The 22,209-nt window shown below is 40.5% G+C and overlaps 1 protein-coding gene across 2 annotated transcripts in view; it reads right to left on the reverse strand.

Annotated features, from left to right (window-relative positions):
* The window catches only part of DROSHA (drosha ribonuclease III), a 651,577-nt gene that overhangs the window by 69,939 nt on the left and 559,429 nt on the right, over positions 1-22,209 (reverse strand). For both annotated transcript variants that reach the window (XM_073630893.1, XM_073630892.1), the window contains exons 24-26: positions 12,867-12,911; positions 7,280-7,437; positions 452-557 (exon numbers count right to left, since the gene is read on the reverse strand). In XM_073630893.1, coding sequence (XP_073486994.1) covers positions 452-557; positions 7,280-7,437; positions 12,867-12,911 — 309 coding nt within the window. The remainder of the gene's footprint in view (positions 1-451; positions 558-7,279; positions 7,438-12,866; positions 12,912-22,209) is intronic.

Below are 22,209 nucleotides of genomic sequence, written 5' to 3' on the forward strand. Positions count from 1 at the left end.
TGTACACGTGATCTAGAGCAGCACACCATGTCTCTGGATCTTGACTGAAAACAAAAAGAAAATCTTTCATTACCTTCAACGGTTACAATCAGAAACTTTAATTAAGTAACCAGCATGCAAAGGCCTGCAACCCTGGTATAAATCAGTTACACAAAGAGCCTTAATGCTTCTATCTGTGAAACAAGCACCAATGCCACTATGAACATACAAAGCTTATCACTGATTACATTATTGATTTGTCAAGCTGAAGAAACAAAGACCGCATGAAGCTTTAAGCTCATAAATCACCGTGCCATGCCATTGCAACATATTTTTTAAAACCCACAAATCTCCAGCTAGAAGCCACGCTGACAGACTACCTAGTTATTCATCAAAAGCAGAATAATTCACTAAATGCCCAGCTCCGCCTGTGATGCCTGCCTGCTCGGAGCTTGATTTATGTTCTTCTCACCGTTAAGTGGCCCTCGTGATGACCAGGGAAATGTATGAATAAATATTCCGTGGCTACCAGCTGCATTATAGAGTCACCCAGGAATTCCATCCTTTGGTTGTGGCCTCTGTAGGAGACGGAAAAGAAAAATTAATAGAGAGAAATCAATATTTATTCAAGGCGTAACAAATGAAAATAAAGAGTCATACACACATTTTCTTTTACTAGTGCATACAGAGACAAATGTTGTTCATTAACTTCTCCTATTTACAAACATGATCGCAAAGCCCCCTTTTTGCTAAGGCCTTGTGCCCTAAATCATGAAAAAAAAAATGAAAAAAAGGATCAAGGACAGAATACTTGTCGCTTTGTAAATTGATCACATTACATGAAATAACTAGCAGTGGCTAAGCATCTCTATTGCAGAAAAAATTAGGCCAGGAAGAGTCTTTATTATTAAAAGTCGCAGATAACAAATGGATGACCGAAGCTGTCTGGGAAGCAGGAGTTTCGTAAAGCAGGCTGCACTGCCAGTTCCCCAAGCACTCTGAGGCCAAAGCTTTCACATATGCCTTCTGCATTAATCTTACAGCAAACAGGTTATATTTGGGAATGTCAAGGATTTTATTATCCCTTAACATTACATACTCAACTGAACTGTGCAGACAGGAAACTTAAACTGTTCTACAGTTTGTAGTTTTTTCTAAGACTGACTTTAATGACAGCTGTCTGAAGTCATTAAAGAAATTCACACCCCCACTGTATAGGACTAAGGTAAGTATTAAAGGGAACAGACCATAACTTTTATTAACATGTTACAAAGGCAGCCCGTGCAAAGGCTAATTCTCACAAGCCATTTTCCCCAAAGAAGAGGCATGAAATACCTTTGATGAAAGTGTACCAAAGTTGAGGCGTTTGTTCACCTCTCTACACTAAGAATGAATTATCTATGGCCATCCAAACCTTAAAAAATATTTATCAAATCAAAGCCTGTTCTTTACGTTGTAAGGGATCATATATAACACCCCTGGCTATATGCTTAATGCATGCCCATGATCCTATTGGGAATAAAAAAGCTTTTGAATGTCATTAGGATAGCTTATTGTCTTCTTAAATTCAGATAACATTGCAGAATACATTGCTCTGAGAATTCTAAATGCAGATTGTTAATATAAGACCTGCCAAAGCAAATGCGGTCTCTCAAAAAGATCATAGATCTCCCCTTGAGAATGCTTTCTTTTAACTTACTCTACAGTTGGCCAGTACAATCTATGTTCAGGCACCATGCAGAAACATCATCTACCTACTTGACTAACATGATAGCATAAAGCAAAACCAATCACGTGAACCCAACTGAAAGTTCAGTAGTCTTCATGATATATATATATATATATATATATATATATATATATATATATATAAAACATTATAAAAGTCACAACAGTTTCAGCAGACTACAGTTTACTTTGATTTAAATCAGTGTTCTCATTATGTATAGCATATAATCTATTTTTTTTAATCAAAAATACACATTTAATGCATGGCAAGAGTTTCCAGAGCACTAAGGGTTATCTTAATAGATCATACAGCAGCTTTCTATGCCTTGTCCCTGTTTTGAGGCTTCCGATTAGGGTGGACTCGCTTTTCTGATGACTTGTTTCAATTATCTTAACAAGGGGCTTCTTTTAGCACTGCTGAAAAGTCAAACTAAGCATTTGAAATAAACCCTGCTGGAAAAATAGAGGACTACATAACATTAATATTTAATTTTAACCTGATATTTTTAAGGTAGTATACAAAGAAAGAGAATATGTACAAAAGGATAAAACATTCCCTTTAATAGTGTGACTTCACATTTTAGTGCCAGTGTTACCTAATTTTACAACCCAGCCATTCTTAGGAGCTATAATACTAAAGCCAACCATAGCAGGAAACGGCCAAGATTCGAACCATGTATGGGCAGTCTGAATGTACCCAAGATGATCGATCGATTAACTTGGGAACAACCAGCCTGTCAGATTTTACATGCAATTATTGGTAGTGGCTGTTATAATCACCGTATTCTCCCGGTGGGCATGACCCCCTCCGGGAGAATACAATAGTTGCACGAGAAGGATTCTCCAATCAACACTGACTATGTTGATGGAACAATCGTGCAATTGTCTTTCCTGCAACCCTGCAAGAAACTCGCTCACTCTATGGCCAGCTTTAGAGTCTAAGCAGAGGAAATGATTGGTGCAACAAGATAATGACACACATACATCAGCAAATGATTATTCCTGTAATGTTGCAATGCACAACACTGCCTTTATTGTTCTCTGAACTGATGCTCTTACTTACATAAATGGCAGTGTCTGGCTAAAACACTTCTAGAACTTAACTGGCTGTCTTATAAATATGTAATTTCACAAATTTGCTACTTATTTTATCTGATCATAATTTCCAAAAAATACTTCAATATGACAGCTGAAGTTACATTAATGGACAATTATTATTCATTTTAAGCTACTTTTTTAGAAATAATTTTTTTATCATCCTATTATTTATTTATTTACGTTCCTATGTAGGACATAATCTGCCTTAATAAATTCCCACTTGAAGCTGGTCTTGTTTTTCTATAAACAAAGAAATGGAGAGGGCAAAACTCTGGCACTATCTAAGCAATGGCTCAATGTCTCCCTCGCTAGCAATACAACATATTACTTCATCCTTATTAGCTGCCTCCTCTGACCCTTCAAAGACACTTATTAAAACAAGCACACAGAGCTGATGTCCCATTAAAGTAATAAACACTTCACACTTGACCACACACAGTGTGATTCTGTCATTAAACCCAAGCGACACATGAGATGGGTGTTAAATGAGTCAACATATTAATATGGACAGATCAAAAGCGATTGTGTGCAAAGTTGGTATATCACATTAGGCAGCACATTAGCGCAATGGATAGCTTGGTTTCATGTAAAAGCCTTGAGTTGAGATTACAGCAAAAGATTAGCTACACTAAGTTTGTATGTTCTGCCCATACCTGAGAGGGCCACAAACTGCAAATCATGTTAACATTTGCTGCTGTAAAAACTGGCCCGTGTGTGTGTGTGTGTCTTGAATATTAGATTGTAAGTTCCACTGGGGTGGAAATACAGGAAGTGATTGTAAGAGGCTCATTCATAAGAAAGAGCTCATCAATCACTCTTTTTTCTTATAGGGTGGAAAAGGGTAAGAGCCTTCACCAGGCTTTCGTTGCTGTCTGATTCCTAACTGGGGTGATATCCCTTTACTTCCTACTCCAGGGATAGCAGACACAGTGGTACAAAGTTAGGGGGAACCTCCCAACTAGAGCACAAACAAAAAACATCCTGACAAATGTTTTCAGTCTTCTTCACTCTACTAAAATTTGTCCACAGCATTCTTCCATTCTCTAATGCCGTGTACACACGAGCGGACTTTGACAGAAAAGGTCAGACGGAACAAATCTGCCGGACAATTCGATCGTGTGTGGGCTTCATCAGACCTTTGCTGTCGAAAAAACAGATGGACTTTAGAAATAGAACATGTTTCAAATCTTTCCGTCGGACTCAAGTCTGGTCGAAAAATCAGTTCCTCTGTATGCTAGTCCGACGGACCAAAAGGGACGCAAGGGCATCTATTGGCTACTGGCTATGAACTTCCTTATCCTAGTCCGGTTGTACGTCATCACGTTCTAATTAGTCAGACTTTGGTATGATTGTGTGTAGGCAAGTCCGTTGCATCGGAACTCCATCAGAAATCCATCAAAAAGTCCTTTGGAGTTCAGTCCGTCGAAAGTTCACTCGTGTGTACACGGCATAAGACTACTGTTACTGGGACAGGTTCTGAGGGGAATCCTACCTAGAAACACAGCATGCATAACAGAGTTTTTGGCTTGAGCTTTCTTTTAACCAGTTGCCGACCACCGCACACAGATATACATCGGCAGAATGGCACGGGTGGGCAAATGGGCGTACCTGTACATCCCCCTCCCTCCCCCCCGTGCCAGCGGCGGTTGGATTCGTTAGAGGACCGATCAGTCCTCAGGGCCAGACCAATGATTTATGGTCTGGACCTGCTGAGCGGTCCTAACAAATTAAATCCTTTCCCTGTCTGTGTAAGTGTAAGGACAGACAGGAGGAAGTGATGTCATCTCTCCTTGTGGAGTCTTTTCGATTCCAGAGAGAAGATGTCTTACCGTGAGTTGCACAACAGTACACTAACACCAGTACACATAGGTACACTTGCCACCCCCCGATCACCCCCCAGTTAACTCCTTCACTCCCTGTCACTGTGTCACCAATGGCAGTTTTCAGTTTTTTTACTGATCAATGCATTGGTGTCATTTGTGACTGTAATAAGTGTTAGGGCAGTTAGTAGTAGGTCCCATTAGGTCTAGGGTACCCCCCTAAACCCTCCTAATAAAGGTTAAACCTCTTGATCGCCCCCAGTTAACCCTTTCACCCCCTGTCGCCGGTGTCACTAATAGATCTCTTTTCTGATTGCCGTATTTGTGTCACGGGTGACGCTAGTTAGGCAGTTAGTTGATTAGTTTCACCATCAGGTTTTTATAGCGTCAGGTACCCTCATATATTACCTAATAAAGGTTTTAACCCCCTGATTGCCCCCTAGTTAACCCTTTCACCCCCTGTCACCAATGATCACCGTATTAGTTTTACGGGTGATTCTGGTTAGTTTGTCTGTTTTTTATAGCAGTATTAATCGATCAGTGTCACTTACAAAAATACAACACACATAACTGCAGCGTTCGCAGAGTCAGGCCTGATCCCTGCGAACGGTAACATTTTTTTTGGTTGGAATCAGTCGCTGACAGAAAACCAACACCGCATTCAGGCTTTCTAAGGGCGTAAAATGGTGATTTCACTTCCTCACTACCTATCACAGTTTCGGAGGCCCTGAAATGTCAAGATAGCACAAAACCCCCACAAATGACCCCATTTTGGAAAGAAGACACTTCAAGCTTTTTGCTGAGAGGCCTGGTGAGCATTTTGCAAATCTCATTTATTTTTGAAAATGAAGAAAAAAGAAAAATGTATTTTTTTTTCTTTTTTCAATCTTCAAAACTTTCTGACAAAAAGCGAGAGTTGCAAAATACTCAACATGCCTCTCAGCAAATAGCTTGGGGCGTCTACTTTCCAAAATGGGGTAATTTGGGGGGGTTTTGTGCTATCTGGGCATTTCATGGCCTCTGAAACTGTGATAGGCAGTGAGGCGTGAAATCAAAAATGTACGCCCTTAGAAAGCCCGAAGGCGGTGATTGGTTTTCGTGGTCCTGTACACGGTTAAACTGCCAAAAAGTCCCACACATGTGATATCCCCATACTCAGGAGAAGCAGCAGAATGTATTTTGGGGTGTAATTCCACATATGACCATGCCATGTTTGAACAATATATCATTTAGTGACAACTTTGTGTAAAAAAAAGAATTTTAATTTTCCCGAAACTTGTGGCAAAATATAAAATATTCCACGGACTCAACATGCCTCTCAGTGAGGAAGGGAAATCACCATTTTACGCCCTTAGAAAGCCTGAAGGCGGTGATTGTTTTCAGGGTCCTGTACACGGCTAGGCTCCCAAAAAGTCTCACACATGTAGTATCCCCGTACTCAGGAGTAGCAGTAGAATGTATTTGGGGTGTAATTTCACATATGCCCATGGCATGTTTGAGCAATAGATCATTTAGTGACAAAAAAAATGGAATTTTCCCACAACTTGTGGCAAAATATAAAATATTCCATGGACTCAACATGCCTCTCATCAAATAGCTTGGGATGTCTACTTTACACAATAGGGTCATTTGGGGGGGGGGGGGGGGGGGGGGGTTGTGCTATCTTATCATTTTATGGTCTTTGAAACTGTGATAGGTAGTGAGGAGTGAAATCAAAAATTTACGTCCTTATAAATCCTGAAGGCGGTGCTTGGTTTTCGGGGTCCTGTATGCGGCTAGGCTCCCAAAAGTCTCACACATGAGGTATCCCCATACTCAAGAGAAGCAGCAGAATGTATTTTGGGGTGTAATTCCACATATAAGCATGGCATGTGTGAGCAATATATCATTTAGTGACAACTTTTTGTAATTTTTTATTTATTTTTTTGCCATTTTTCAATCACTTGTGACAAAAAAATAAAATATTCAATGGGCTCAGCATGCCTCTCAAGCAATTTCCTTGGGGTGTCTACTTTCCAAAATGGGGTCATTGGGGGGGGGTACTGCCCTAACATTTTAGCACCTCAAGAAATGAGATAGGCAGTCAAACTAAAAGCTGCGTAAATTCCAAAAAATATACCCTAGTTTGTAGACGCTATAACTTTTGCGCAAACCAATAACATTTTTTTTTAACAAAGACACGTGGCTGAATACATTTTGGCCTAAATGTATGACTAAAATCTTGTTTGGGTACAGCATTGCATGACCGTGCAATAACCAGTTAAATCAATGCAGTGCCAAATTGTAAAAAGTGCTCTGGTCATTGAGCAGCCAAATCCTCCGGGGCTGAAGTAAGTTTGTTTTCAAGTAGCAATATACAAAAAAAAAAAAAAAAAAAAAAAAAACAAGTCATAAACAACATAAAGCAACAGATTACATGTCCTTGTAAACTATTTTCTTTTACAATGTTTTTATGTTAAAAATAAATAAATACTGAAGGCTTTAGTACATAAAGATTGCTTACTCAGCCTCCTATTCTGTACTTTTCTACATTTCCTATCCATGTGTTTGTGTGTGCACTGACTATTATTGCGTATTCTCATCACAAAGAAAGGTATTCACTCTATATATGTCTCTGCCAGATGACAGATAAAGACATCAGATTCTTTGCTTACAAGGTCAGATGGTTAAATCCCACTGTTCTCAAGGTGAAAGCTCGAGCTAGAAGTCGTATATGAGTAAACTGTACTCCAATTGCTTCTTCAAATTTTATCAGCTTCTTAAGGACCGGTGATGTCTCAATCAGCTGTCGATCAGTGTTAGACTCCTGAAGCTGACAAAAAGAAAAGTGAGAAACTTCTTAAACACAGCTTGCTGCAGACATAAATGCATGGCTTCTGTAACTGTAACAAACAATGTTAGTATGTTTATGTTAAACAAAATGGCAATAAAATGTCAGGCTTGCTTCCGTGTCAGCTCTTTTATCAATTTCAGACAGCACTGATAATCAATTTCCCACCGCCGCCTGACTAGCATACCCATGGATCACCTACACTGCTTATTTGTTTTGATTTGAAAGTTATTCTTATCATAAAAAGTGGCTCCATTAAAGATGAGATGACACCCTGCTAGGCTCAATCCTCTATTTTGCATAGACAGTTGTCATAATTCTCCCAGCTAGTTTATGCGAAAGCAAATAAAGCTGAATCAGAACAGCGTGCAGATCAGAAAGGCAAAAAAGAAACGCTATGTTTAATCAATCTAAATGAATTATATTTAGCTACAAATAAAGTAAAAAATGTATCAGTAGACAGCACTATAAATCTATTCAAACACAAATATGTAAACTATACACACGCTGGCGTATATATAAATATATACAGTATCTCACACAAGTGAGTACACCCCTCACATGTTTGTAAATATTTTATTCTATCTTTTCATGTGACAACACTGAAGAAATGATACTTTGCTACAATGTAAAGTAGTGAGTGTACAGCTTGTATAACAGTGTAAATTTGCTGTCCCCTCAAAATAACTCAACACACAGCCATTAATGTCTAAACTACTGGCAACAAAAGTGAGTACACCCCTAAGTGAAAATGTCCAAATTCGGCCCAAAGTGTCAATATTTTGAGTGCCCACCATTATTTTCCAGAACTGCCTTAACCCTCTTGGGCATGGAGTTCACCAGAGCTTCACAGGTTGCCACTGGAGTCCTCTTCCACTCCTCCATGACATCACGGAGCTGGTGGAGAGACCTTGCGCTCCTCCACCTTCCATTTGAGGATGCCCCACAGATGCTCAATAGGGTTTAGGTCTGGAGACATGCTTGACAAATCCATCACCTTTACCCTCACTTCTTTAGCAAGGCAGTGGTCATCTTGGAGGTGTGTCTGGGGTCCTTATCATGTTGGAATACTGCCCTGCGGCCCAGTCTCCGAAGGGAGGGGATCATGCTCTGCTTCAATATGTCACAGTACATGTTGGCATTCATGGTTCCCTCAATGAACTAGAGCTCCCCAGTACCGGCAGCACTCATGCAGCCCCAGACCATGACACTGCCACCACCATGCTTGACTGTAGGCAAGACACACTTGTCTTTGTACTCCTCACCTGGTTGCTGCCACACATGCTTGATACCATCTGAACCAAATAAGTTTATTTTGGTCTCATCAGACCACAGGACATGGTTCCAGTAATCCATGTCCTTAGTCTACTTGTCTTCAGCAAACTGTTTGTGGGCTTTCTTGTACATCATCTTTAGAAGAGGCTTTCTTCTGGGATGAAAGCCATGCAGACCAATTTGATGCAGTGTGCGGTGTATGGTCTGAGCATTGAAAGGCTGACCCCCCACCCCTTCAACCTTTGCAGCAATGCTGACAGCATTCATACGTCTACTTCCCAAAGACAACCTCTGGATATGACGCTGAGCATGTGCACTCAACTCCTTTGGTCGACCATAGCGAGGCCTGTTCTGAGTGAAACCTGTCCTGTTAAACTGCTGTATGGTCTTGGTCACCATGCTGTAGCTCAGTTTCAGGGCCTTGGCAATCTTCTTATAGCCTAGGCCATCTTTATGTAGAGCAACAATTCTTTTTTTCAGATCCTCAGAAAGTTCTTTGCCATGAGGTGCCATGTTGAATTTTCAGTGACCAGTATGAGAGAGTGAGAGCAATAACACCAAATTGAACACACCTGCTCCCCATTCACACCTGAGACCTTGTAACACTAACGAGTCACATGACACCGGGGATTGAAAATGGCTAATTACACCCAATTTGGACATTTTCACTTAGGGGTGTACTCACTTTTGTTGCCAGCGGTTTAGACATTAATGGCTGTGGGTTGAGTTATTTTGTGAGGACAGCAAATTTACACTCTTATACAAGCTGTATACTCACTACTTTACATTGTAGTGTAATTTCATCAGTGCTGTCACAGGAAAACATATAATAAACTATTAATAAAAATGTGAGGGGTGTACTCACTTTTGTGAGATACTGTACATACACACACACACACATCAGGGTTTTTTAGCTTTTTTGCTAATTTTTGTTGGAGGACAATAAAAAAAAGTCAAAATAATCTATATTATACCAACATATAATACAAGTGATTGATCTTGGAAGAGACAGCAATGAGCAATGCAGCAAGTTAATAGCCTGTATTTTGATCAATTATTCCTATTATGTGGTCAAAAGATCCTAGCGGTAATCTTTTATTCTAAGCAGTTATTGAAGATATGATAAAATTCAACCATAAAATAGAGGTTTACTTCGTAATTATGAATTGTTCAATGTTAAACTGAGCTTGTCACTGACACAACAGTGTCAACCAGATGCGTTACCTGATTGTATTATAACTGGGAAATTCATTCTGGATTCAGCTTTGTACTGTACATGTGCTTGAAGTGGCCATCATCTAGTCTGATGAAAATAGACTCACTGGCCACTTTATTAGGTACACCTGTTCAGTTGCTTGGTAACACAAATTGCTAATCAGCCAATCACAGGGCGGCAACTCAATGCATTTAGGCATCTGGATGTGGTAAAGACGACTTGCTGAAGTTCAAACTGAGCATCAAAATGGGGAAGAAAGGATTTAAGTGACTGTGAACATGGCATGGTTGTTGGTGCCAGACGGACTGGTCTGAGTATTTCAAAAACTGCTGATCTACTGGGATTTCCATGCACAACCATTTACAGAGAATGGTCTGAAAAAAAGAAAATATCCGGTAAGCGGCAGTTATGTGGAGAAAAATGCCTTTTTGATGTCAGAGGAGAATGGGCAGACTGGTTTGAGATGATAGAAAGGCAACAGTAACTCAAATAACCACTTGTTACAACCAAGGTACACAGAATACCATCTCTGAATGCACAACACATTGAAACTTGAAGCAGATAGAATATACAGTAGCAGCAGAAGAAAACACCGAGTGCCACTTTTATCAGCTAAGAACAGGAAACTAAGCCTACAATTCACACAGGTTCACCAAAATTGGAAAATACAAAATTAGAAAAATGTTGCCTGGTCTGATGAGTCTCGATTTCGGCTGCGGCAATAAGATAGTAGGGTCAGAATTTGGCATAAACAACGTGAAAGCATGGATCCAACTTGCCTTGTATCAATTGTTGAGGCTGGTGGTGGTGGTGTAATGGAGTGGGGAATATTTTCTTTGGACTCAGTACCAACTGAGCATTGTTTAAATGCCACGGCCTACCAGAGTATTGTTGCGGACCATGTCCATCCATTTATGACTACAGTGTACCCATCTTTTGATGGCTACTTCCAGCAGGATAATGCACCATGCCACAAAGCTTAAATCATCTCAAACTGGTTTCTTAAACATGACAATGAGTTCACTGTACTTCAATGGCCTAACAGTCACCAGATCTCAATCCAATAGAGCACCTTTGGGATGTGGTGGAACAGGAAATTCACATCATGGCTGTGCAGTTGGCAAATCTGCAGCAACTGCGTGATGCTATCATGTCACTATGGACCAAAATCTCTAAAGAATGTTTCCAACACTTTGTTGAATCTATGCCATGAAGAATTAAGGAAAAGTTATGAAGGCAAAAAGGGGTCCAACCTGGAACAGGCAAGGTGTACCTAATAAAGTGGCTGGTGAGTGTAGTTATGACTATAGATGAGCAGCTAATTTGCTAGGACAGTGCCCACTAACTTACTGTGCTGTTTACCCAGGCTTGTTGTGATCCAGGTAATGTTGACAGATAGCATAGCCAGATCAGCAACCTCTCTTTTCTCTGCTGCATTTAAACAATACAGCTTTGTCACCAACTCACCCCCAGACAGCAAACTGGACAATTCAGGAGAATCGCCACACTGATGGGATTATCAACTTCCTGTCATTGCAAAAGAAACTGAAAGCAGGTGGGCTATATTAGTCAGCAAGTAAACATGCTGTCCCTGAAGCTGATGTGCTGAAAGCAGATAAAATGGGCAACACAATCTGTTGCGTATGGGGCTATGTAGTCACAGACCAGTTAGGGAGCCCATGCTGAGCGATATACAGCTAAAAGTGCCTAGAATGGGCATGTGAGCATCAGAACTGGACCATGCAGCAATGGAAGAAGGTAGTCTAATCTGATGAATCACATTTTCCTTTACATCATGTGGATGACAAGGTCCATGTAAGTGGCTTACTTGGGGATGAGAAAGCACCAGGATACACTACTGAAAGAAGGCAAGCCGGTGGAGGCATTGTGGTGCTTTGGGTAATGGTATGCTGGGAAACCTTGGGTCCTACCATTCATGTAGATGTTACTTTGACACATACCATCTACCTAAAGGTTGTTGCTGACCAAGTATACCCCTTCATGGAAACAATGTTCCCTGATGTCAGTGGCCTCTTTCATCAGGATAATGTGCTCTGCCACACTGCAAGAATGGCTTGAGGAACACAACAAGTTTGAGGTGTTGACTTGCCCTCCAAATTGCCTGTCTGTCAGTAAACAGGTTTATGTTGCTAGTACTGTGTAATGCTGTATATATGTGTAGCCCCTGCCTTTCTCAGGGCTACTGTGCACAGTGATTAAAGGAAGGTAATATAAAGGCAAATTCAAGTACTTATACTAGCAGTACCTAAAACACATTTAATGATATTTAGGGAATACATAATTACACACTACTGTACATGGCGGTCCTTTATATCTGCCTGGAGTTTAGTTTTAAAAGTGGTGCATAATACATATCTAATGATCTTGGAATACCCAACAGGCCTTATAGAAATTCACAGCATGCACCAATACCACTGTAATCAGTTTAGCATTTCATTCTTTATCTCCAGCACTGAATATGACACTGGAAAGAACAACAATCTTACAAAACTGAAAACTTAATATTAAATATTAATAATAAAATGTTTCAGCTGTATGCAAAACTGTTTGGCATGTCTGTGTTTTTAGATTAAGGCCTCTTTTAAACAATGGCTTGTTCACATCATAAAAAATAAAAAATGACATCTTCGCCCTTAGCAAAATAAAAAAGTCACTAAAATAAATGTTCTTGCGGGACAGAAAAGAAATTGGCTCATGTTTGTCGGAGGCAGAGTTAATTCCAGTTGTTTGGTTTACACACTTCAGAGGATGATATATATATGTATACAGCACACAGCTTGTTAATAAATCTAGTACTGGTATCATGAATGTCACAGAAAGGAATCAAAGAGAAGCAGCAAATAAATAAAGAGCAATAAATGCTACTATATATATTACAATAAGGGGAGAGTTTGCTTACTTGAAGTGGGTGTAGGGGAAAATTAAGCCACACGTCCCGCAGGTCCTGTAGATGTTGAAAAATGTCATTAATGCTCTAGGCAATCATTTAGCAAATTCCACAGCACTAAATAAAATGTCATTACTTGAAATACGCAACTATTTTAAATGCTGACTCGGCTCATGGAAAATCCAATACTGCCTGCAAATTAATTTGAAAATAAAGAGCATATACACAACTGATATCTACTCAAGGTCCTACTAAGCAAAGCTTAAGAGTGGAGAAAAGGATAATGTCACTGAATGAACTCTGGGATAACAAAGAAAAAAAAAAGAGAGAAATGTCACATGTATATACTGTATACAGTCAAATGTTCGTGAATTATAAGCATTCTAGATGTTCACAAGTTTAAAAGGGTTTCACACTTTTAATGGTCAAACTCATACATATGTTACTGGGAGGCACAGATGAGGAAAAAAAAATGCACGTTAAAAGTGATTTTTTTTACTAGCTTCTAGAACTGGAAGATAGTGCAATTTAAACACGTGTCCCATGTATGGGATTGATTTACTAAGGGCAAAAAGCAATTTTACTTTGCACAGTGAATTTTCACTTTGCTTAATTTTCCTTAAATGCATTAAAGTGGAACTTTAGTCAGAAAATTACATCCAACTAGGTCATCTCATCTGCAGGTATAGTTACAGTGGTGAAAATAATTCTTTGATCCAATGTAGATTTTGGCAAGTTTGCCCACTTACAAAGAAATGGGTCTATAATTTGAATCATAGGTGTATTTTAAATGATAGAGACAGAATATCAACTAAAAACCTAGAAAAAACACAAATGTTATAAACTGAGTTGCAGTTCAGTGGGTAAAATAAGTATTTGATTCCCAAGCAAAACATGACTTAGTACTTGGTGGAAAAACCCTTGTTGGTAAGCACAGAGGTAAGACGTTTCCTGTAGTTGGTTACCAGGTTTGCACACATCTCAGGAGGGATTTTGGTCCACTCTGCTTAACAGATCTTCTCTAAATCCTTAAGGTTTCTTGGCTGTCGCTTGGCAACTCAAAGTTTCAGCTCTCTCCATACATTTTCTATAGGATTAAGGTCTGGAGACTGGCTGGGCCACTCCATGACCTTAATGTGCTTCTTTTTGAGCCACTCCTATGTTGACTTGGCGTTATGTTTTGGGTCATTGTCATGCTGAAAGACACATCCATGACACATCTTCAGTGTTCTGGCTGAGGGAAGAAGATTCTCATCCAAGATTTTACAATACATGGCCCTGTCCATTGGCCCTTCAATGCAGCAAAGTCAGACCATAACTTTTGCAGAGAAACAGCCCCAATGCATAATGTTTCCACCTCCGTGCTTGACTGTAGGGATGGTGTTCTTAAGGTCAAAGTCAGCATTTTTCTTCCACCTAACACAGCGAGTCGAATTTAAATTTTGAAAAAAATGTTGGTCTCATCTGACCACAGCATTTTCTCCCAATCCTTCTCTGAATCATTTAGATGTTCATTGGCAAACTTCAGATGGGCCTGTACATGTGCCTTCTTGAGGAGCGGGATCTTGTGGACGATGCAGGATTTCAATCCATGGAGGCGTATTGTGTTACCAATAGTTTGTTTGGTGACTGTGGTCCCAACTGCCTTGAGATCATTCACAAGCTCCTCCCATGTAGTTCTGAGCCGATGCCTCACTTTTCTCATGATCATCCTTACCCCATGAGGCAAAATCTTGCATGGAGCTATACACCAAGGGAGACTGATGGTCCTTTTGTATTTCTTCCATTTGTGAATAATCGCTCCAACAGTTGTCTCCTACTCACCAAGCTTATTCCTGATGGTCTTATAGCCCATTCTGGCCTTTTGCAGGTCTACAATCATGTTCCTAACGTCCTTTGACAGCTCTTGCCCATGGTGGTGAGGTTTGAATTGAAGAAAGATTCTGTGGAGTTGTCGGAGCACCTTCTTAAATTGACAGGACTAATCTGTGTAACACGAGCACATACTTTAGTGAGTCTGTGGGAGCCAGAATTAATGTTAGTTTGTAGGGGATCAAATACTTATTTTACTCACTGAACTGCAATTCAATTTAAAACATTTGTGTCATGTGTTTTTTTTTTTCTGGAATTTTGGTTGATATTCTGTCTCTATCCTTTTAAATACACCTATGATAACAACTATAGACCCATCAATTCTTTGTAACTGGGCAAACATACAAAATCTCTGGATGAATCAAATTATTATTTTCACCACTGTATGTAAAACATTAAAAATAATGATTTCTGGCCTGGGCCTGCTGATCGGTTCTGGTGAATGAAAATGCTTTCCTTGTCTGTAAGTGTAAACACAGACAGGGGAAGTGATGTCATCTCCCTCTCTGGAATTCTTTTCCGTTCTTTTCCGACAGGAGAGAGAACATCTTACCGTGAGTTGCACAACACTACACCAACACCAGTACACGTAGGTACACTTGTCACCCCCCGATTGCCCCCCCCCAGTTAACCCCTTCACTCCCTGTCACTGTGTCACCAATTGCAGTTTTCAGATTTTTCACTGATCACTGCATTGGTGTCACTTGTGACTCTGTTAGGGCAATTAGTAGTAGGCCCCGTTAGGTCTAGGGTACCCCCAAACTCCCCTAATAAAGGTATAACCCCTAGATAACCCCCCAGTTAACCCTTTCAACCCCTGTCTGAGTGTCACTAATAGATCTTTTTTCTGATCGCCGTATTAGTGTCACGGTTGATGCTAGTTAGCCAGTTAGTTGATTAGTTTCACCGTCAGGTTTTATAGCATCAGATACCTCCATATGTTATCTAATAAAGGTTTTAACCCCCTGATTGTCCCCTAGTTAACCCTTTCACCCCCTGTCACCAGTGATCACCGTATTAGTGTCACGGGTGATGCTGATTAGTTAGTTAGTTTTTTACAGCATCAGGGCACCTGCCATATATTACCTGTGACAGACCTAGCCGGGAGAGAGACTTTTGGAGGGGACTGAATGCTAGCCTCTTGCCGATCGATCGTGGGCCCTGGCATTTGGGGGAACGGTGCTCTTTGTGAGTTGTATGCCTGGGGACCCTTAAGGTGGTATTACTGTGGATTCGGGGTCCTGGTCCCCCAGGACACACAGACGCTGGGGACCCTGGATTTGCCATATTAGAAATAGTGGCTGATTCATAATGCTGGGACAAATACTGTTAGGAGATGCTGATGTCAATTCCAGCCACCTGTCTGTCTGTTGCCTGCTAGAATGTGTATTGTAAATAAGTCTCTAATATGGGATCTAAGAGTCATTAGATCCCCATTGTTGTTTGTGTTAATTAACTCTGCTATTGTGATAATGTTGATTGGGTTTTCTGAGCTACAAGACGGCCAGTCTGGCCTAAAGGTCATGTCTGAGTCATCTAGGCTGTCTAAAGGGATTAGTTAATTAGCCCATGTTAATTAGGTTTCTGGTCACAGGTGTATGTTCAGAGTAATAAGAGCAAGAGGTATACAACTCCTCTTTTACTGTATAAAAGAGCCTGTATTTTTCAATAAAGTGAGATTCCTGTTTGAACTTACATACAGCCTGCCTGGTGTTTGTTCTGAGCTCTCACAACTGGGTTAGAACGGCACATAGCTGTAGTTCTAATCCCGAAGCATCGGATGACGAACAATCAGCAGAGGAGTGTCGGGAGAGTGGAACTGAACGAGCAGGGGCTCATTACATTACCTAATAAAGGTTTAACCCCCTGATCACCCGGCAGGTGACATCAGTTAGGTTTTAGCATCAGTCAGGGTCTGCGTCGCCCGAGGCAGTGTCAGATTAGTGCCAGTAGCGCTAACTCCCACGGACGCACCATACACTTCCCTTAGTAGTATACTGTCTGAATGGACCAATATCTGATCAGATCTATACTAGCGTCCCCAGTAGTTTAAGGTTCTCAAAAACGCAGTGTTAGCGGGATCAGCCCAGATACCTGCTAACACCTGCATTTAGCCCCTCCGCCCAACCCAGCCAAGTACAGTATCAATCGATTACTGTCACTTACAAAACACAAACAAAAACACACTGCAGCATTCGCAGAGACAGGCCTGATCCCTGCGAACGCTAACAGTTTTTTTTGTAGCGTTTGAAGCAGTCGCTGACAGTCAGGTGCTCTTTTTTCCTGTAAGTTTCACTAGTTGTATCAGTAAATTTAGAGGCCACAATGTCCAATCGAAGGTACACTAGTGAAGAGGCCTACACATTTCTGAGCATGACAGATGAGAGTGACGAAGAAGTGACCCAGGCTCAGAATACAATCCTGTAGACAGCAGTGGAGTAGTGGTCCTTGCCAAGTTCAGGCGTACCCGATTGCTTTCTTCTGCTGTTGTTGAGGTGCAAGAACAGCAGGGCTCTCGTATGGAACAGAGAGCCAGTACTAGTACCGCTCATCCTGGTGAACTGGCAAGCACCAGCGGCCTAGTACACCCTGGTCATAGTCAAACCAGCACTGCAGTATCACATGGTGACGTGGCAAGTGCCATAAGTGCAGTTTAGGCTGGTGAGGTGGCTAGCACAACCAGTGTCCCGCAGAGAGCAAGAAGACAAAGATAGGCCTGTCAAGCCCATAGTGCCCTTCCTGTTGCATTAGCCAATCCGAATTGGGAACCCACCACTTCTGCAGCATCTGTACTTCCCACATTCACTGGCCAACCCGAAATTCAGGTGGAAACAGTTGATTTTACGTCACTTGATTTTTATTCGCTGTTTTTCAGGAAAGATCTCTATAGATCTATTGTGGACCAAAGCAATTTGTATGCTGGTCATTTCATCGCTGCTAATCCCCAGTTGACCCTTGTCAGAGATTGGAGACCTATCATGGTCTCCGAATTTAAGACATTTCTGGGTCTATCCCTCCTCATGGGCATAACTAAAAAAAGTGAGTTGCGGTCATATTGGTCCACTGACCCAATTCATTATATGCCCGTGTTCTCTGCCTCCATGACCAGGGCTAGAAACTAGCAGATCTTGTGATTTATGCACTTCAACGACAATGAACTCTGTCGTCCTCGGGGTGACCCTGAATACGATTGGCTCCACAAAATTCGGCCCCTCATAAACCACTTCAACCAACAGTTTGCAGCCTTGTTTACTCCCGATCAAGTTGTCTGCGTTGATGAGTCCCTGATTAAGTTTTCTGGCCACTTGTCATTCAAACAGTATCTTCCCAGCAAGTGTGCCAGATATGGGGTCAAGATGTATAAGCTCTGTGACAGGGCAACAGGCTATACATATAGTTTTATGGTTTACGAGGGAAAAGATAGTCACGGGGTGCCAGAGAACTGCCCAAACTACATAGAGAGCGCTGGTAAGATTGTGTGGGACTTGGCGTCACCCTCATTCGGAAAGGGGTACCGCTTGTATGTGGACAATTATTATATAAGCATGCCACTTTTTAGTCACTTGTTTGATCATGGAATTTGCACATGTGGCACCATGCGATCCAATCATCGGGGCTTACCCCAGCGGCTTGTAGATTCCCATCTTAGGCTGGAGGAGAGAGCCTGCTTGAGAAGTAATAATTTGCTCGCAGTGAAGTAGAGGGATTCACATAATGTTTTCGTTCTGTCCTCCCTTTGTGCAGATACGGCGGTTGAAATTCAAAAGACGACTGGTATTGTGGAGAAACCCCTCTGTGTCCACAAATACAACCTTAATATGGGAGGGGCTTAACTGCTCATAAGGCCAGACGCTGGTATAAAAAAGTGTCTGTATACTTATTCCAAATGGCTCTGCTTAAAGCTTATGTGCTATACAAAGCATCAGGACGAACTGGATCCTTCCTTAAATTCCAGGAAGAGATCATCACAGCCCTTCTGCTTCCAGGCGGTGCCGTGCCCCAACTTCCTAATGCAAATGCAGTAAGCCGGCTGTATAGGAGGCAAAAAAATATATATATAAAATAAAAAAGGCAAAAATAGTCGTTTTATTGTTCTCTCTCTATTGTTCTGCTCTTTTGACTATGTTTACTATGCTTTAATCATGTTTGCTTTTCAGGTTCAGGTATTTCAGGTATGTAATTCTTTTATACTTTACTGTTTACTGTGTTTTATTGTTAACCATTATTTTCTTTTCAGGTACGCTATTCAGCTGCAGCACTGATTTATTTATCTTGACAGCAACAGCGTTTTCTCCCATGATACGTAAATCAGCGACTCCAGCACTGTAGGAGGCAATTTCACAATCACAGTTAAAAAAAAAAAAAAAAGAACATATATGCCGAAGCATGGGGGCAGAGGTGGAGGGGCGATTTGCCCCTAACATTAGGGCGGAGGAGAAATCTACAGTCTAATAGACCCAATTTTTTTTTTAAAAAAAGAGTACCTGTCACTACCTATTGCTATCATAGGGGATTTACATTCTCTGTGATAACAATAAAAATGATTAAAAAAAAAAATTAAAGCAACAGTGTAAAAGTAAAATAAAAAAGCAAAATAAATTAAGGAAAAAAAAAACACACCCCTGTTCTCGCAAGCAAATGCGAACGCAAGTATCGGTCTCATGTCATATGTAAACAGCAATTGCACCCATGCATGTGAGGTATCACTGTGAACGTCAGATCGAGGGCAGTAATTTTAGTAGTAGACCTCCTCTGTAAATCTAAAGTGGTAACCTGTAAAGGCTTTTAAAAATGTATGTAGTTTGCCGTTGCTGCATGGTTGTACGCAATTTTAAAGCATGTCATGTTTGGTATCTATGTTTTCGGCAAAAGATCATCTTTTATGCTTTATCAAACATTTGGGCAAATTGGGCAATATAGTTTATTTTAGTGCATTAAAATTCAAAAAAGTGTTTTTTTTCCAAAAAAATGTGAAAAAAAAAATTTGTAACACCCACCATTTTAATCTGTAGGGCCTTTGCTTAAAAAAAAATATATAATCTTTGGGGCTTCAGAGTAATTTTCTAGCAAAAAATTGTAAACAAAAAGTGTCAGAAAGGGCTTTTTCTTCAAGTGGTTAGAAGAGAGTGTGATGTGTGGAATAAGCTTCTAATGTTGTGCATAAAATACCAGGACAGGTCAAACCCCCCCCCGCCCCCCCCAAATGACCCCTTTGTGGAAAGTAGACATTGCAAGCTATTTGCTGAGAGGCATGTTGAGTCTGTGGAATATTTTATATTTTGCCACAAGTTTTGGGAAAATTACAAACTTTTTTTTTTTTTTTTTTGCACAAAGTTGTCACTAAATGATATATTGCTCAAACATGCCATGGGAATATGTGGAATTACACCCCAAAATACATTCTCCTGCTTCTCCTGAGTACCAGGATACCACATGTGTGAGACTTTTAGGGAGCCTAGCCAAGTACAGGACCCCGAAAACCAATCACCGCCTTCAGGCTAAGGGCATAAAATGGTGATTTCACTTCCTCACTACCTATCGCAGTTTCGGAGGCCATGAAAGATAGCACAAAATCCCCACATATGATCCCATTTTGGAAAGTAGACACTTCAAGCTATTTGCTGAGAGGCATGTTGTGTCCATGGAATATTTTATATTTTGCCACAAGTTTCTGGAAAATTAAATTTTTTTTTTTTACACAAAGTTGTCACTAAAAAAAAAATCAACAAGCCTCTCAGCAAATTCCTTGAGATGTCTACTTTCCAAAATGGGGTCATTTGGGGGGTGGGGGGTATTGTACTGCCCTGGCATTTTAGCACCTCAAGAAATGACATAGGCAGTCAAACTAAAAGCTGCGTAAATTCCAGAAAATGTACCCTAGTTTGTAGACGCTATAACTTTTGCACAAACCAATAAAAATACGCTTATTGAATTTTTTTTTTTACCTGAGACATGTGGCTGAATGCTTTTTGGCCTAAATGTATGAATCAAATTGAGTTTATTGTATTTTTTTATAGAAAAAAGTAGAAAATAGTTTTTTTTTTTTCAAAATTTCCAGGCTTTTTTAGTTTATATTGGAAAAAATTAAAACCGCAGAGGTGAATATATACCACCAAAAGAAAGCTCTATTTGTGGAAAAAAAAAGGACGCAAATTTCGTTTGGAAACAGCATTGCACGACCACACAATTATCAGTTAAAACAATGCAGTGCCAAATTGTAAAAAGTGCTCTGGTCAGGAAGGGAGTAAATCCTTCCGGGGCTGAAGTGGTTAAAGAAAGTGCTGCATTTTCTTTAATTTATTCATGTTATAAAAAGTTCACATTGCAGAAATGTATATATATATTGTTTTAATACATTTTAATTGACTGAATACAGTAAATACACCAGAACAAATTTAACAATTATATGATTATAGGCACTGTTGCCAGGACAACACTTCCATTTCACTTTAGCAGTTTTATTGACATATTGAGAAACATGTACACAGGGTTGCAAAGGCAAACACGTGCAAATCTATGCTACAGACCCTAGCACTATTTAAGGGCTTGCTGGAATGTTTTGTTAGTCTTTAAAAGCATTGTAATTTATGGATATGGCTTTCAGTGCACAGCTGTCTACAGTACTTAGTTATTCTCCATATTATGTTTTGCACTTAGTTTGTAAAAAAGTTTTTCCTACATGTCCATGGCTTCTAATTGTAACCTAACCCTTTTATGCTGACCTCAACATTTAACAAAACCACTAAACCTAACCCTTAAACTGTCCTTAACGCTTAAAGTGTATGTCTGAGAAAAATAAAACAAAGAGAACATATCTGTTACATTTTTGCAATACAAGCACATTTCCCCAGGTTTTATCTCTTTGAAAACACAGCAGGTACAGAAAAAATGCCTGTTGACCCTGCCAGAAGTCCAGTGTATTCCTAACTTCCTGCAGTGAATTTACAAGGCTGATTATGCCGCTCAGAAACACCATGAAACATCAAGAAGCGCCGTAAGCCCTGCCCGAGTTCTATGCTGCTGTACTACAGAACGCCTCTCCCATTATGTTATGAAAATGAGGTGGGGGGGGGGAGGGGCTGTTTCAATAGTACAGCAGGGGAGAACTAAACAGTATTTTTACATAGGGAAATATGCATGTACTGTTGATATGCAATTTTTTGGCACAATCATAGACTTTAAAAGAGAGATATGAATTTACAAAAAAAACCCTAGGTGGATGCAGCACTGATCTGATGCTGCATCTGTCCCCGCTGCCTCTGTACTGTGAACTGACTCTCTGCTTTGCCCTTCCAGTGCTCACTGGAGTGCAGGGTTGGGGAGAGGAGGGAGCGGGTGGCTCAGTGTCCCAGCAGCACAGCTGAGAGGCTGAGCCAGCCTCTGTTCCAGCCATCTGGGTGGACCCAGACTGTAAAGTCAGGATCTGGACAAGGTGAATGATGTCACAGGAAATAGGTCACAGGAGCGCAGAACGAACTGCACT

The sequence above is a fragment of the Aquarana catesbeiana genome, linkage group LG05 (assembly GCF_042186555.1).
Source record: "Aquarana catesbeiana isolate 2022-GZ linkage group LG05, ASM4218655v1, whole genome shotgun sequence".
NCBI lineage: Eukaryota > Metazoa > Chordata > Amphibia > Anura > Ranidae > Aquarana > Aquarana catesbeiana.